Source organism: Neophocaena asiaeorientalis, unplaced genomic scaffold (genome assembly GCF_003031525.2).
Source record: "Neophocaena asiaeorientalis asiaeorientalis breed wild unplaced genomic scaffold, Neophocaena_asiaeorientalis_V1.1 scaffold515, whole genome shotgun sequence".
NCBI lineage: Eukaryota > Metazoa > Chordata > Mammalia > Artiodactyla > Phocoenidae > Neophocaena > Neophocaena asiaeorientalis.
In genome coordinates this window covers 4,061,458-4,080,277 of record NW_020175829.1, presented here as the reverse complement: position 1 = coordinate 4,080,277, position 18,820 = coordinate 4,061,458, and the positions used below count along the sequence as shown (strand labels likewise).

The window sequence follows — 18,820 nt, the reverse complement described above, 5'->3', positions numbered from 1 at the left end:
TTCATGTGTATAGTTTTTGCTTAGTCATTTAATTAAATGTAACTAAATTAAATGTACAGTCTCAATGAGTATTTTTAAAGAGTTGGTTTCAAGTTGAGAAAACTTGAAGGTTATGCATAAGAGTGGGATAGGAGGGGCTTCCCTGGTGGCGCAGTGATTAAGAATCCACCTGCCAATGCAGGGGACATGGGTTCGAGCCCTGGTCTGGGAAGATCCCACATGCCATGGAGCAAGTAAGCCCGTGCGCCACAACTACTGAGCCTGCACTCTAGAGCCCGCAAGCCACAACTACTGAGCCTGCATGCTGCAACTGCTGAAGCCCACATGCCCAGAGCCCGTGCTGCGCAACAAGAGAAGCCACCGCAATGAGAAGCCCATGCACCGTAACGAAGAGTGGCCCCCGCTCACCGCAACTAGAGAAAGCCTGTGCACAGCAACAGAGACCCAACACAGCCAAAAATAAATAAAATAAAATAAATTTATATAAAAAAAGAATGAGACAGGAAAATGAAAAAATAAAAGGAATTTATTTTTGTATGTGGTGAGATTCTGGGCTTTACATATTTTGAATTTCTAGTTTTGTTTTGACAGTATGTTGGTGTATTAGTCATGATTAAAGGGGAAAGTGAGGTTACATTAATACTATTATGCGCAGGCTCAGTGGCCATGGCTCACGGGCCTAGCCGCTCCGCCGCATGTGGGATCTTCCCAGACCGGGGCACAAACCCGCGTCCCGTGCATCGGCAGGTGGACTCTCAGCCACTGTGCCAGCAGGGAAGCCCTACAGAGCCCTTTTAACACTTAAGTGTTTGCTTATTCATTTATTTACTGAAAAAACATTTCTTTAGTCCTTTAAACCTGCTAGACACAATCAGAAATTTGTTGGACTAGAAAGTGCCATATTAGGAAGATCAATAAATACGACAATTACTAAATTTCATTGATTATAAAAAGCATATTTTCCTATTGTAACATCTTTAAAATTTGGATACATCATGTAATTGATGGTGTCTTTCATTAATAATTGACATCATTTTTTCCTTAATAGTACATAAAATAATAGTATGTCTTATATTTGATGAAATATAGTACATTTCTAAACAATCACTAAGTTTTAAGATCTTGAAGCAAGAACAACATGTAATTGATCTTGGCAGTTCCCTGACACATGACATGAAATCTCACTACATTTTGTGTTAATCAGTAAAGAAGGATTTCTCTTAAAATCTTATCTTTAGATTTGAATCTTTGGATTCTATTAATTTAGAGTGTTTAAAAGGTTTTTTTGTATATTATTATATGACAGTATAGCCACTATTCTTCCTTCCATTGACTAGATTAAACCTTATTGATAATCTTAATTCCTTCTTTTTTATGGTTCATTACTTCTTTTAATCAATTACAGTATATCTTACTGTTAGGGATTCTTCAGTTGAATTTTCATTTCTGAAAATTTGGAGATGGTTGGAGTGTGTGCTTGACTGATGAGGATAAACTGATTAAGATAAACTGATATAGTGCTGCTAGTTTTCAGTTATTCATCCTAGGAGAATGGATAATTTGCAAATGATCTCCCATCCTTTTATTAGTTAGTTTATGATTGGTACTAATATGTAGCAAAGTCATACTGGTTTACATTTTAAAGCTTCATGTTTCCTCTTTAGAGCAGGTAATAAGAAATACTGGAATGGCAAAAAAAAAAAAAAACCCAAACAATAGAATATATGAGAATTGAAAAGCTTGAATAATATACACACTGGGTAATTGACCTCTGAACAATTAAAAACAAAAAGGGCTGTGATTTCATGCATTACTATTGAGCATTGTTTAGATTTAACTTCTGTTCACCACTGATTGAATTAAAGTTTGAGGTGAAATGCTCTGTATCTCATTTCTAAACTCTCAACCGTTCAGTCATCTCTCATTGTGAAGTCATGAGATTCAGACATGATAAAACAATAATGAGAAGTTAACAATCAGGGTTAGAAAAAAGTATGTATTTTAAACCTGCACTCTTCTAAAAGGGAGAAAAGCAATTATAAGAGTTTCAAGAATCAATAGAAATTGATGTTTTATACCAAAGAAATCTTAAGACCTTGAGTTCTGCCCTGCCCACCATCATGATACAAATAAAAAGAAATCAATAGGCCTAGAAACATAAGCTATTAAAGATTTACATCCAGTGACTATTTTTGATACTCAAGGCATTGTTGAGTGTTTTGATTCAGAAAATCTATGTAATTAAGCATAAGAAATTACATTTTAAAATATAAAATGATTGTTTTCTTTTTAGTCTCTATATCTTTTATATTTCATTTTGAAAATAAAATAAATGTTAGGTATGGATTTTAAAATAATTCTTTATATGATTTCTGTCTAGTTAACTAAGACATTTTAAAGGTCCTTTCTGTTAAAAAGATACGTAGCTCTTTATTAAAAAATTACTAACGGACTTTGTCAGACTGTATTAGGCCAGTTTCCCATCTCCTGGATAATCTCTTAGCTCATGCAGTAGAAAATGTAAGCAAAGGATTTTGAAACAAGTGCTGGGTATGGGAATTGTCAGAGCCAGTGAAGACAATAGCTATGTGTGAGGCTTTGAAACTGAGCATGAGAAATTTGAACTTGAAGCTCAGTTTGGAGTGTTAAGGAAAGTGTTACATGACTGAAGTAGTGAGATTATATGGATATCTATAGGGTAAAATTCAATAGAACACATACTCTAAGGAACAAAGTAATTCTTGTATCCTAATGTATCACTTCTCTGCTTTTCTCCTAATGACACACATAAGGCTTAACAATGATTACTTTAATGAAGCTGTTCAAGGCATGCCCAGATTTTTGTGAAAACACACTAACAGTCTTGCAAGGAAGTAACACGTTTTCTAAATGCCATAGCTGCTAACAGAGTACCATTTATTAGTGGTTGTTAACCATAACTGCATGCAGTTCATAGCTGGCTCTCTACAATACCACTTCTTTCTCTCCTATTCACAAAAGCAAACCTTGAATTCAAGTGAATGAAAGTGATATTATGGGAACAACTGAATTGATTTTGATTCCTTAAAGAATGATTTACAGCTCTGCAGTGACCTAAATGGGAAGGGAATGTAAAGAAGAGTGGATATATGTTTAACTGATTCACTTTGCTGTACTGCAGAAACTAATAAACATTGTAAAGCAACTATATACTCCAATGAAAAAAAAATCATTTACAAACTTGTGTACTACATTATTAATAACAAATTACTTGACATGCTTCCAATGTGATTGCTGTACACCACTGTGTTGGGACACTGCTTGAGAGTAGTGTTTGATTTTATTATAATGCAGGCACTATGGATGAATAATCCTGTACAAGTGATTTTTCTTGATAGTGTTTGTGTCATGGTTATCTTCTACTCTACAAAATATAGATGATTGTTCCTTGACATGTAGTGAATGGGTGGTAAAGAGGAGAGAGAAGCTATAATTTAGTTCATCACAGCTCTTTTTTCTTGCCATGAAGCAAACTTACCTTTACCTCTTTTCAAGAATTTTCGCTGAAAAAAACAAAACAAAACAAAAACCAAACCTTCCAAACCAAAGAACACAGTACTTATGTGGAAAGACCACAGAGCTGAGGGGAGCAAAGGAGAGAAACTGGCTTTAAATAGTAGAGTTAAAATATCTAAATATCTTTACCTAGAAAGTAAGGAATCTAAGGACATGATTCCTTTGTTCTACTCCTAGAATATCATTTCCTGTCACTGTAGCTTTTCCTCAGCTTGGTTTCATGTCACTTAAGTCAGGGTTTAATCATGATTTTAAAGCAAGGAAGAACTTTAAAGATCATTGATCTCCCTTATTCTTAGTCTAGCAGTTTATTCATTTTAACTTTCTGAATGGTCTTACTTATCTTTGGATTCTCAGTACCTGGCACAAAACTTAGAAGGTATTCTGTAAATATTTGTTAAATTAGCTTAAAGAACTTAATCTGTATTGATATTAGTAAGTCAAAATACCATTAATAAGGTCTGATGGTATCTTTGTAATCTTAGCACTTAAATGTCATCAGTGATTTTTTTTTTCTTGACCTTTTTTCTCTAACCAGATTTGCATCTGCTGGTGATGATGGAATTGTAGTTGTGTGGAATGCCCAGGTGTGTATTGTTGCTATGTGGATTGTGTAATAAAGACATGACTGTATAGTTGAGTATGCATTCATAAACATTATCTGGAGATACACCTGCATATCAGTAGGTTGAGACTAGTTAATGCTCGAAAGGGCTGCTTAGGATGAATGCATTTAAAATGAGGACCAGTGTTCCATAATAGAGTTTTTTTATTTAATATTTTTTCCTGATAAACAAATGCTAGGTTATGAAAATAAAAGTTTTAATCTTAATTAAACAAAATTTAAGTTATCAGCAACTATACACTGATTCTGAAAATGAATCAGATGTTGACTTTTGTGGAAGACAGTTTTTCTGTCAGAATCGGTTGATAGCATAATATAGCATTCTTACCATGTTTGACTATAATAGTAATATAATAAAAGGTTTATTTTTTCAAAAATATTTAAGGCTTTACCAAATTTCTCTAGGACTTCTCTTCTTATCTTTGGATTCTCAAATTATTCTCTTTTGAAGCATTTATCTTCTTGCCCTTGTTTGGATTGTTATCTGGTCTGACTCAGTCAAGATCCTCATTTTTCAGTGGCTTTGCCTGTGATTAAAGCAGTTTTTTTAACATTATGTTCATCACGTGCATCATGAAATCCTGCAACCTTGGAGAGATTTGCAATTTATCGTATATTTACATTGCATTTTTGTATGTTTACTACTTGGGAAATCAGTGAGAAACTGATAGATGAAGACATTGGATGGATGGGAATAGCTGTTGATGTTAGAGAGAAGTAGAGTCCATGCTGACTTTACGAGTGGTTGATACATTACTGGATATATATATCCAGTTGTTTTTACTGTTATGCTGACTTTTATTTTCTTCCACAGCGTTATAACTGTGAAGACTTAGATAACAGATGCTTGCATAATGAAGACTCCTTATTTTTTTCCTGCTGATTAAGTTACTGATATTTTTATGCTTAATTTACAGTTATAATCTTAAAACCATATGGAAAGAATACTCCTTTAAACTTTCTATAACAATCTGCTAAAAATTAGTATTTTCTATTAGAAAATAATTAAAATTAGTTATAGCTACTCTCTTAGCACCTAATGTTTAGATACTATTTGATTGTTTAAAGTTAAATTATAAAATCTAAGTAATTTCAGATGGAATGTATATATTTTCTACCTGGTGATTTTTCTTAATGTTGTCATTTAAGATTATTTAAGTTATGAAACATGAAGTACTATTAACATTTTATTGATATTTCAGACAGGAGAAAAACTTTTGGAACTCAATGGACACACTCAAAAGATAACAGCTATTATTACATTTCCTTCTTTGGAAGCTTGTGAAGAAAAAAATCAACTGATCTTGACAGCCTCTGCTGACAGAACAGTTATTATATCCTTATAGAACCAAGTGACATAGCTATGGTGATCCAAGGGACCAGTACATATGTTATTAGTCTTTATCCTCTTGGGGTCTGTCTGTACATTCTGTTTTAGCAAAAATGATTTTGTTCTAGCCTTCATAAGACACTTAAAAGTATTAGGCGTCTGAAAAGTATTAGGCGTCTGAAAAGTATTAGACTGGAAATTGCAAGTTAAGGCTTATTGTTGTTGGAAACTTCATAACTAAAGCTGTTTTTCTCAGAGTTACTATTATATCAAATTATATAAAACAGGAAATGGGAGAATGTGGGCTTAAAAATATTTATCATCTCAGATTGCTTTTCAATTTAGAGAAACAAAGATGAGTTGAACTGGAGAATAATTCACATTTTTTTTCTGTTCATTGTACAGCAAAAGAAACTTAATGGCCCCAACCCATAAGAACTTTTTGAGGATATGAGTCTGGCAGAAAAGCGAATTACCATCTGCTCAGCGTTTAATATATGTAGTATTTTATTTTATTTTTATTTTTGGCTGAGTTGGGTCTTCGTTGCCGCATGCAGGCTTTCTCTAGTTGTGGTGAGCAGGGGCTACTCTTTGTTGTGGTGCATGGGCTTCTCATTGCGGTGGCTTCTCTTGCTGTGGAGGACGGGCTGTAGGTGCATGGGGTTCAGTAGTTGCAGCACACAGGCTCAGTAGTTGTGGCACACAGGCTTAGCTGCTCTGTGGCATGTGAGATTTTCCCAGACCAGGGATCAAACCCATGTCCCCTACATTGGCAGGCAGATCCTTTGTTTTTAATATTTATGTTTCCTTTGCCTTTTTTTAAAAAAATTATTTATTTTTGGTTGCATTGGGTCTTTGTTGCTGCGCGCGGGCTTTCTCTAGTTGCGGCGAGCGGGGGCTACTCTTTGTTGCGGTGCGCAGACTTCTCATTGCTGTGGCTTCTCTTGTTGCGGAGCATGGGCTCTAGGTGCGTGGGCGTCAGCAGTTGTGGCTCGTGGGCTCTAGAGCGCAGGCTCAGTAGTTGTGGCACACGGGCTTAGTTGCTCCACGGCATGTGGGATCTTCCCGGACCGGGGCACGAACCTGTGTCCCCTGCATTGGCAGGCGGATTCTTAACCACTGCACCACCAGGAAACCCCATATTTAGTATTTTCAAACAATTAAAAAATGTAAATGATCTTTCCTCCCCATGCTTTCAGTTGAAAATTTAAGATGTAGTAGCCATAGTCAGGTGTTATAAATTGCTTATATGTGCCGGCATTGTTCTATTTTACATTTATTAACTCATTTAATCCTTATAATAAGTATTTCTATTATTTTCATTTATAAATAAGAAAAGAAAGGCACAGAGAGGTTAAGTAACTTGCCCAAGGTCATGCAGCCAGTATAGGGCAGAAGGCAACAGACTGACTGCAGTCAGAGCTCTGAATCACTATGTAATACTGCTTTCATAAAATATTTTTCTTAAATAAATAAATTTTTCTTAAATAAATTTAGCCCTTTTATATTTGTTTGTGGAATTGGGTCTGTGAAAGCCATAGCTAAATGCTATGGATAGCTAATCTTTCATTACTTTTTTTTTTTAAGGTATCATAGATTAGCTTTAAAAAGTCTATGCTTATCTGAGAATTCTATTTAAATAGCTTCAAGCATTACTGAAGTAAGTTTTGGAGTAAGTCCAAAGGTATAGGTGTTTCTTAGGCTTCTGTAGAACCAAGACATAGTTTATGACACACTTTAAATGAGCTCATCAGCTGAAGTGATTTCTAGACAGATTGCCAATAGGTGAAAGAATTTGAAGAAAAGGTTTAAGTGGAGATAAATGATATTTTATGGTGATTACAATATTGCATAAACAGGGGCATAATATGCACTCATATGTTTAGGTCAGAGGAGCTTTACTACTGTTGCTCTGTTGAGGCAAGTGTTATTTTATGGACTAAAGTCTCTTTTTTGGGTTTGTTTTCAGCATCAGTATAATCTCTGCAAAAATAGAATATCAAATACTTTTTATTAGACTGTTCCTAAGGTACTATGATACTATTTAGAGCCAATTATTAAAATTACTATTACAGTACAGACGTGAGTAGCTGGGACAATATCAGTATAAACTTTTAACTGTAAATGATAGTATAGCATTATTTCCTTTGCTGAATGATGTATTTTTGTTAAAAATAATTTCAGGTTGTTTTGTTGGCCGTTTCTTTTATTCATATGAATTCTAAATTTACCCTGCTGGGGTCTTTGCTGTTAACTAACTTCATTAATTAAATGCTGAGGGTAGACTTTATTTCTTTGTCAAGTGATGGTCTTAAGAGTCCATATATATGTACATATTTATTTGTATGTAAACGTGTTCTCAGATATGATATAAAATGTATATCTTACCATAGGAAATGGTATGAAAAATTTGAAAATCATTATGCTCCTTAGGTCAAACTAACCTTGGACATTTTATGAGAGGTCCTGTAATTATTTTAAATATGTATATAGTTAATAGGAATACACTGTTACTGTCTTCTTTCAATCAAGATAACAGTAGTAAATGATGCCAGGCACATTGAAGGAGCTTTCAGTAAATGTTAATTAATGGATGTGATAGTTTTTAGTATAAATATTTTATGTTCAATGTTTATTAGATTACGGTAGACTGTTTTGGAGAATAAAACTTAAATTTTATATAGTTGCAATATTTAATGCCTGTAAACATTCAGTATTCAGACCATTCATTCTGTTGGTATTTTCAAATGGTTTGATAGTAAAATTTACCTCAGACTTATTTTACATTATAAGTCTGCTATGCTAAGTTGATGAATTGATTTTTGTGGTAGTGTAAACATGAAATATTTCATGCTTTATATATTTTCTATGTAAATGTGTAATATTTGTGATTTATTTATTACAAAAATTATAATTAAGGTTTAAAAATTCTGCTGAGAAATTATTTCTTAACAAATTTAGGTATGGGACTGTGATACTGGCAGACAAGTTCAGAAAGTGTCATGCTTCCAGTCTACTGTAAAGGTAAAATTTTTTTTTTTTTTAAGGTAAAATCTTAATCAGATACTTTACGGTAATAATCTTTTTCTTTCAGAAAAAAATGTTTAATGATTTAGCTGAAATTACTTTTGTAGGTTTCAAAAATTATTTCTTCCACACATATACAGTCATTTGATTCTTCTAAGACTAGATTTTGGGGAGTATATATATTAAATGCTAGAATTTTGAATTTTAAGTTAGAGCAAGAGGTGAATCTCTATAGTAAGATAAGGATAAAGGTAGTAGTACCTAGTATGTTTTTAGTAGGTAATTCTAGGAAGAGATTACTTTCAAAGTGACTACAGCAATATCTAGTCTCTTTTTTGTTTGTTTGTTTTAGCTTTGAACTAAAACATGGAGTTATTTGTCCCTCACCATCTATCTTCTATAAAATGATAAGGGTAAGATATAGCAATTACTTAGTTCCAGAACAAAATCTTTTGTGGCTAATTGGCTGCTACTGTTAGGTTCATTCATTTTATAAACAAATATTAATCAGAGCTTATTACTTGATAGGAACTCTGCTACATGTTGGAGAAACAAACTTGGATAAGACTTGGCTACATTGATTTCTGTAGAAGAAATTACCTTAAATGTTCTCAGAAAGTACACTGTTTTTCAATAATGTCAACATGTTTGGGGAAAGATACTAGTAAACTGAAATAGTGTTTCCTCATTTGCTTTGAAGATTACTGATCTCTGTATTGGAGCTAACACTTCCAATGTAAAAAAAAAAATCAGTGTGCCAATAGTCAAAGTATTTCATTTTTTTCCTAAAAGGCAGCATCTCTGGTAGCCATCTTATGCTACTATGCTATTCTGATTATCAATTTAGAAAAGTTTCTGGGGAAGAAAGTGGCATTTACTATATACTGGTATCCAATTTTACAATGGACCGTCTTTGAAGAAGTCAATAAAATATTGACCTGATCAAAATCTCTACGCTTTATGTGAAAAGATGCTTCTATTAAATCCCTCAAAAAATAGTCTTGCTTATTTGACTGAGGTAATTAGGATTCAAATGAAAATATATGCATTGAAGGAACAGGGAAGGAGAAAAAATCTAGTATATTTGGGGGAAATTCCTTTGGTGAGCTGTTTCATGAACTGGTCAATAAAAAGTATCTTATTTCGGGGCTTCCCTGGTGGCGCAGTGGTTGAGAGTCCGCCTGCCGATGCAGGGGTCGCGGGTTCGTGCCCCGGTTCGGGAAGCCTGTGCTCGGCAATGTGAGAGGCCCGCGGGCTGCAAAAAAAAAAAAAAAAAAAGTATCTTATTTCGGTATGGTGAAAGGACTTCCTCTTTTTTTTTTAATAAGCAGCCTCCTTTCCCTTGAAAGTACTTCTTAAAGGGGTTTTACTGTACTGTTAATCAGCTAGATAATTATATTTATTCCCACTGTGATCCTGTTTCGCATTAAAAAAAATCGTTAAATACAGCATTTCACTCATTTTAGTTCAGTGGTTCAATTGTTCTTGAACTGATAGTTTATCAGAGAATTTCAGATCCTTAATAAATATACGAAATACTATTATTTATTTTTTGAACTAGTAAAGTTTCTTTATAAGAGATGATATTAGCAAGGAGGTGCTGAAATTGGCATTTTTATTGTCATTGAGAATATAATCAAAATGATCTTCCTGGAAGGCAGTTGGCTTTATGAATGAATCTTAAAAAATTATTATATGAATTGACCCAGTGATTCTACTCCTAGAAAACTCTTTAAAGAAATGATAAAAACTTGGGCAGCGATTTATGAACAGAAATATATATTACAAATATATTTTATATATGGATGATTGACAGTATCCTAAATGTCTTATAGGAAAATAGTTAAATTATGGTAGACATATATGCTAAAAATGGTTTCAGAAGAACACGTAGCATTTGGAAAATGCTAATGATAAGATGTTAAGTAACAAAAGCAGTATAGTATCCTCAACAAAACACTAGCAAACCAAATCCAACAATATATAATAAGGATTATATACCATCATCAAGTGAGATTTATCCTAGGATGAGTTTAGTTTAACATCTGAAAAATCAATCAATGTAATATACCATACATGGTAAGAATAAAGGATGGAAAACATGATCATCTCAATAGATGCAGAGAAAGCATTTGACAGACTCCAACATCCTCTCATGATAAAATACTCAACAGACTAGCAACCTGATAAAGGGTATCTAGGGAAACACAGCACCTAACACCATATTAATGATGAAAGACTGACTGAATACTTTCCTCCTGAGTTCAGGAACAAGACAAGGATGTCTGCATTTGGCATTTCTCTTCAACATTGCACTGAAGGTTCTGACCCAGGGCAGTTAGACAATAAAAATGAAATAAAAATCATCCATAGGAACTTCCCTGGTGGTGCAGTGGTTAAGAATCTGCCTGCCAATGCAGGGGACATGGGTTCGATCCCTAGTCTGGGAAGATCCCACATGCCACAGAGCAACTAAGCCCGTGGGCCACAACTACTGAGCCCGTGCTCTAGAGCCTGTGAGCCACAACTACTGAGCCCAAGTGCCACAGTTACTGAAGCCCGCGTGCTTAGAGCCTGTGCTCCACAACAAGAAAAGCCACTGCACGGAGAAGCCCGTGCACCGCAACAGAGTAGCCCCCACTTGCCACAACTAGAGAAAGCCTGCGCACAGCCCCGAAGACCCAACGCAGCCAAAAATAGATATAAATAAATAAATAAATTTAATTTGAAAAAAGCATCCATATTAGAAATGAAGAAATAAAGCTGTGTCTATTCACAAGTGACATGCTCTTCTATATAGATAATCCTAAATCCATAACAAAACTATTAGAATAATAAATGGATATAGCAAGATTTCAGGATACAATCTCAATATACAAAAAATTAACTGTATTTCTTTAAACTAGCAATGAGCATTCCAGAAATAAAGAAAATTTATTTGCAATAGCATCCAAAAAATAAAATAGAAATAAATTTAAAGAAGAGCTATGAGACTTGTATACCAAAAGCTACAAAACATTGTTGAAAGAAACTAATGAAAATATGAATAAATGGAAAGAAATTCATGGATCAGATTTAATATTGTTAAGATTGCAATGTTACCCAAATGATCAACACTGGACAGAATTTCAGCAGGCTTTTTTCCCCTCGGAAATTGACAAGCTGATCCTAAAATTCATGTAGAAGTAAAGGCGACCCCAGAATAGCTAAAACAGTTGTGAAAAGAAAGAACAAAGTTTCAAGATTGAAACTTACAAATTTCAAAATTTACTACAAAGCTATAGTAATCAAGACAGTGTGGTACTGGCATAAAGGTAGATGTACAGATCAGTGGAATAGAACTGAGAGTCCAGAAAATAAAACCTCACATATATGGTCAATAGATTTTTGACAAGGGTGTCAAGACCCTCCAATAAGAGAAAGAATAGTCTCTTCAGCAACTAATACTGGATCTAGATATCTACATAGAAAATAATGAAATTGGATCCCTACCTCATGCTGTAACCAAAAATTAGTTCAAAATGGGTCAAAGACCAAGATATAAGAGCTGAAACTATAAAACTCTTAGAAGGAATATGAGGAAATCTTTGTGTCCTCGGGTGATACGAAGTGTCACCTTTGTGTCCTAGATGTGATAGCAAAAGTATAGCAACAAAAGAAAAAAATGATAAATTGGACTTCATCAAAATGAAAAGCTTTTATACCTCAAAGGACACCATGAAGAAAGTGAAAAGACAACCAATAGGATGGGAGAAAATACTTGCAAATCATATATCTGATAAGGAACTTGTATCTTGATTATATAAAAAGAGCTCTTACAAATTAACAATAAAAAAGACAACCCAATTAAAAACAAAGAATTTGAAAGACATTTCTCTGAAGAAGGTGAGCAAATGGCCAATAAGCACATGAAAAGAAGCTCAACATATTAGTCATTAGAGAAATGCAGTTCAAAACATAATGTGACACTATTTCACATGCACTAGGTGGCTAATATCTAAAAGACAGATAATAAATATTGGTAAAGATGTGGAGAAATTAGAACCCTCTTACATTGTTGGAGGGACTGGAAAATGGTACAGCCACCTTGGTAAATAGTTTGATAGTTCATCAAAATGTTAAATAGAGTCATTTGACCCAGCAATCTCACTCCTAGGTATTTCCAAGAGAAATAAAAATGTCCACACAAAAACATGTACATGAATGTTCATAACAACATTACTCATACTAGCCTAATGGTGGAAACAACTTAAATGTCAATGAACTGATGAATGGATAAAATGTGTATAACCATACAGTGGAATATTATTTGGCAATGAAAAGGAATATAGTACTGATATTAAAAAATCAGAGATTAGACACAGTAGGATGTCTTGAAGTACAAAAACTGCACTGATTATTTTCACCCCTTTTTATTCCAGCAGTTTAAAAAGCAACCCCATCCTCAGCCCAGGGAAGATTACCAGAACCTTTTCCTTTTTTTTTTTTTTTAATACATATTCTCTCTTGCCCTTGTGTTCACTCAGAGTTAATGGGTGGGGAGAGAACTATGAAAGGTGTGGACTTTAAAGTACTATTAAAGGTAAAGGACTTCTACCAACCTTGAAATAATTTCCTGAGTCAAGAATTAGGAGGTTTGAATTGGAAAGATACATAAAAACTAAGGTCATATTTTCAGTTTTATTTAAAAATCAGTTTACGTTAAGCTTGTGTATTAGTTGTCTATTACTGAGTAGCAAATTACCTCAAAACTTAGTTGTTTAAAACAATATCTCAGTGTTGGTGGTCAGGAATAGAGAGCAGTTTAGCTGGATGGTTCTGTCTCAGTGTCTCCCCTGAGGTTGCTGTCACCTTGAGGTGACTGGGGTTGGAGGTGTTAGGGGGTCAGATGCTAGGTGAGTTAGTGTTGGTTGGTGTCCAGAGGCCTCACTTCCTTGCCTCACTTCCTTGAGGGTAAAAAAAAGATGCCAGCCACAATTAAAAAAAAAAAAAAAAGATGGATCCTTCTCCATGCGGCTGCTTGCGTGTTTTCAGAACTGTAGAGTGAGTGATCTGAGAGAGCAAGGAGGTAGCCACCATGTCTTTTACGACTTAGTCCTTTAAGTCACACACCATTCCTTCTGCCTCATTCTGTTCATTGGAAGCTAGTGACTTAGCAGAGCCCACATTCAAGGGGAAGAGAATCAAGCTCCACCTCTTGAAGGGAAAGGGTATCAACTTGTGGACATATTTTAAAACCACCGATGAATGCTTGAATTTCTAAACTGATAACTATTTCACATGAATTTTGCAGTGTTTAGCTCTTCTTCAGAGACTAGATGTTTGGCTTTCTGGTGGGAATGACCTCTGTGTGTGGAACCGAAAATTAGATCTCCTGTGTAAGACTAGTCACCTTTCTGATACAGGTAAAAACAAATCAAGGTAATTGTGAACCATGATAGACTCTAAAAAGACACAGTGAATCTTCAAAGAGACTTTCCATGAATACAAAGGAAATATAGATTTTCTTTTTAATTCTGAATATAAGATGTAGCTGTATTTCTCCAATTCAGGTTAAGGGTTGTGTAAAATATATTTCCATCTCAAGTTGGAAGGAAAATATCCCCCTTCCTTTGGCTTCCCCTTCCTTTCTAACAGAATTTCTCAAAAGTGATCAAGAGAAACCTTTTCATATATGCTTCTGGGCCATGTCTTAAACTGAGTTTGATGACCATGTTGACACCTGGAAGCAGATCTTTATGACAGCATTTTCTTTCTTTATTTGTAGGGTCATCAGACTTTGAATAGATTCCTAAGGATGACCTCATTTTACAGTTGGTTTTACTAAAGAAACTTCACTTACGTGCAAACTTACTAACAAAATTCTATTTTCTCAGAATTCTGTTGACGTATACTTTTGGTTTTAATAGAAGAAAAATCAGTTTTGACTTATATTGATATCAAGGAACTTAAAAAATAAAAATTTATTCAGAGTAAAAATATTTAAGTATAAATGAGTAAATTTAAATGACAGTAACCTTGAAGTCATGTGATACACTATTAAGTATTTTTGTTTCTAAAAGTAGTGAAATGAACCCATGGACATCCTAGAAAGAATACAGGCATACCCTGTTTTATTGCACTTTGCTTTATTGGGCTTTGTAGATACTGCATTTTTTACAAATTGAATGTTTGTGACATCTCTGAGTCATGCAAGTCTATTGGCACCATTTTTCCAACAGAATTGTTCACTTTGTGTTTCTGTCACATTTTGGTAATTCTTGCAATATTTCAAACCCTCCACCAGCAAAAAGATTATGATTGGCTGAAATCTCAGACAGTGGTTAGTATTTTTTTAGCAATGAAGTATTTTTAAATTAAGGTACTAATATGTACATTGTCTTCTAGACATAATACTTTTGCACATTTAATAGATGACAGTATAGTGTAAACATAACTTTCATGTGCACTGGGAAACCAAAAAATTTGTGTGACTTGCTTTATTGTGAGAATTGCTTGATTTTGGTGGTCAGGAACCAAACCTGAAATATCTCCAAGGTATGCCTGTGTTATTAAACTTCATTTACACTTCATTTAAGTTGCATTTACACTTCATTATTGGAACTAGTTTATCTCCACATGGGTATTATAAAATACCAGAAAAATAATATGATGTCTTAGCAAAACTAAATCCATACCGTACTAGGATTTACAGTTTAACTTCTCAATTCAGTGTTCAATCACTAGTAATCTTGTTTGAATCTAGAGTGTATTTTCGTGTTTACTATTATCATGAGTTATATCTCTTTATTTACATATACATTTTCCTTCCTATTTCTTATACTAGCCTGTGGGTATCTGTGAATTTTTATTTCATGAATTATTAGTAATTATGTTGTGAAATATTGAAATCAGGGCTAAAAACACCTTTTGTATGTTAATGGAAATAACCACCTATTATTGCAGTCCCCATTCCTGTTACGAGTTATCTTTGAGTACTGTACTTTAAGTAGTCACAGTTTGCCCTGTTTATCAGTGTTTCAAGATATAGCAGAAATCTTTGAGGAAATCAGTTAGAAAGCTTTGAAAAGGCCTTAGGTTGCCATTGGTGAGCTTTTCATGATTTGGATTTAGCAGTACTCTTAGACCCTTATCTTATAAAGCTCCTTTCAATAAGCCTTGCTTGATTTATGGACTGGCAGGGCTTTTAGAACAGTTATTACATATTTGGAAATAAGCAAAGATAATCTTAGTCAGTCTGATGGAAGGAGGCTTGGGCTAGAAAACAGGACATCCATGCCCTTTTCAGCAATATGTTCTGTGATTCTGTGTATTAAGTTGCTACTTCTGGATTAATGAGTTTCTAGTATTTTTATTTCATAAATAATTTAATAAACATTTTTTAAAACAAGCTGTTTTCTGCATCTGGAATTCTCCTCTGCTACCCCTTCCCCTGCTCTCCTATCTCTTCTACTTCTTGTACCACTCCTCCTCCCCTTTCTCCTCCACCACCATCATCCCCCCATCTTAAACATGGGAAAATAGAAACATACTGTTAAAACAGTGTGTGGAGAAAAGATTTTGGCCAGAAATACTCCCCAAGTGGGAAGGTAAAGTAAATGAGTAGAATACTTTCCAAATTTGTGTATATGTTATAAATTACATATATATAAAATTACATATATTTTATAATGGAGAAGTGAACTTTTAATAAACAGGGTTTTTTGCCAACACATGTGGTGGTTCTAAATCTAATACATGAATATTTTTTGCTGACAGAAGTAATGTAACATATTTTATAGAAAGTAACGTAACATATCTTACAGAAGTTATGGTTACCCTAAAATCATTTCATGATTCAGCTATAAAAAGATACTTAGAATTGTATGCTTAATAAATGAAATGTGATGGAATGTTGAATCTGATTATTCTAGTAATACAAGGAGTTTTGTAAATGTGTTGATTGATTATAAACATATTATTTGAAGGCCACTTTCCTAGCTGTTGACGGTTGGCTCACTCATTTACTGCCAGGGAGCCCACCCAGGCTTCTTAAATTTACATTGAGGAGCATGCCAATTTTATATCTCATTTGAGCTAGCCATCTTGTAAATGGTGATGATGATTATCTTAAGGGGTCCCTGGTAAATAAGTTCACCACAATAGTAAAAATATTCAAAGAGCATTTCCTACTCTTAAGAAATCAATAATGTCTTCCAGAGGTCTCACCTACTTTTCACAAAATCATTTTCCATATGTAAGCAAGCACGGAACCGTGATGTAGCAAATTGTGTGTGCTTTATAGTTACCATCCCCTTTATAGGAATGACCAACATAAATCTGAGAATGTTTTTGTTTTTGATGTAATCCATGAAGAAAATAATTTAACCTTCGTTTTATATGTTTTTGTGAAGGGATCAGTGCTTTGATTGAAATACCTAAGAACTGTGTTGTGGCAGCAGTTGGCAAAGAACTGAGTGAGTATGACTCTTTTTTTTCTTTTATTTCTTCTTTTTAAAAATTTTAAACTAGCCTTGTATACACATTTCAGAAAGACTAATTCAAGGGACATCTTTCCCGTCCCAGTCTTGGCCTCCTGGGATTGTCGAAGTGATGTGGAGCCCAAGACATTTTCAAGATCTTAGGTCAGTTTTTTACCACACTTGGTCTAGCATAGCCAAGTGGGCAAGGTAACCCTACTCCTCTGATGCTAGAGAAGGCCATTTACATTCCACAGTCCTCTCTGTTGCTGATCCACACTCATACACTTACTTAGCAAAAACTTTAGCCACATAAAACAACTATCAACATTCTGGAAACTAAAAGCTTGAGTTGGGAGTGTTGGAGGAGGATTATTTGGGGAGTTCACTAAGATAGGAACTGTGGAGGTTTTGCCTAAGGAAGCCAGAATGGGGCCCATTTTCTTGTGGGGGAGTTTATGCCATTTCCCTCAGACTAGTGGGACAGCAGAAGGAGGGATAGCAACAGGAATTTTGTAAATGTATTAACTGATTATAAACATGCAGTTTGAAGGACACTTTCTTAGCTGTTGACTGTTGACTAACTCATTTACTGACAGGAGCCTGCAGTAAAAAAAACCCTTCTATGTTCATTACCTTATGGATGAAATTTGGGTGCTGAGAAGTGATAGAGTAAGCACACTTCTTAAAAGCTGCTTTTTTCTTGAAGAATTTTTGTAGCCCAGAGGGCATTTGCTATTACTTGTGCTGCTGCTTCTAGAGACCAGCCTTGAGATTTGCTATGACCATCAGTTGGCATGTTTGCAGATACCAGTGAGCCATGAGTTAATTGTTCACCATTTATAAACTGTTGTCTGCAGGCTCCACTGCTTTGCAGTCACATTTCTCTTTCTTCAACTGAACTTTCGGTGTGTAATCATGTCTGAGAAGTAATTTTCTAGACCCTATGCTTATTCTTTCTTTTCATAAAGTAATTTCTAAAGATATAATTCTGTGTTTAGTTTTTTTTTCTTTTTCCTTCCTTGCAGAAATTCAGTTTTCCCATGTTCTTTATTGACCTGGAAAGATGTCTAGCTTTTCCCTGCCTTTTTCCTCTGTGTCAATCACTTGTGTTTTGCTGGTTTTACTCTAACTCAGTGGTTCTTACATTTTAGTGTGCATGAGAATGACTTGAGGACTTGTTAAAAACACAGATTACTGGGCCTTACTCCCAGAGTTCCTAATTCACTAATTCTGGAGTGGGGCCTGAGCTTCTGCGTTCTAACAGGTTCTCTGGTAGTGCTGAGGTTGCTGGTCTGGGACCATACTTTGAGGATGGCTGCTGTAAATATTTTGATCCACTTCTTTCCATCTCAGTACTGTTGCTCTATTCAGGTACTCATCTCCTCTTTTGCCTGCTCTGTTGTGATAGTCCCCTAACTTGTCTTCCTTCCTCTACTGCTTCTCAAATGCCTTCTCCTCTAGTTTAGTGCTTCCCAGATACATTTTCTAGTAGATGCTAGAGGGATCTATCTAAAATGCAGGCTTCAAGACGATACAGATGCACTTATTTGCAAAGCAGGAATAGAGACACAGAGGTAGAGAATGGATGTATGTATACGGAGCAGGGGGCGGGGGATGAATTGGGAGATTGGGATTGAAATATGTACACTATTGATGCTATGTATAAAGTAGATAACTAATGAGAACCTACTGTGTAGCACAGGGAACTCTACTCAGCTCTGTGGTGACCTAAATGGGAAGGAAATCCAAAAAAGAGGGGATATATGTATACGTATAGTTGTTTCACTGTGCTGTATAGCAGAAACTAAAACAACATTGTAA

At 34.7% G+C, this 18,820-nt stretch overlaps 1 protein-coding gene across 2 annotated transcripts in view; it reads left to right on the top strand.

The window, feature by feature from the left end:
- The window catches only part of WDR41 (WD repeat domain 41), a 44,968-nt gene that overhangs the window by 9,487 nt on the left and 16,661 nt on the right, over positions 1 to 18,820 (top strand). For both annotated transcript variants that reach the window (XM_024732785.1, XM_024732786.1), the window contains exons 3-7: positions 4,094 to 4,142; positions 5,383 to 5,514; positions 8,472 to 8,534; positions 13,831 to 13,942; positions 16,931 to 16,993. In XM_024732785.1, the coding sequence (XP_024588553.1) occupies positions 4,094 to 4,142; positions 5,383 to 5,514; positions 8,472 to 8,534; positions 13,831 to 13,942; positions 16,931 to 16,993 (419 nt within the window). The remainder of the gene's footprint in view (positions 1 to 4,093; positions 4,143 to 5,382; positions 5,515 to 8,471; positions 8,535 to 13,830; positions 13,943 to 16,930; positions 16,994 to 18,820) is intronic.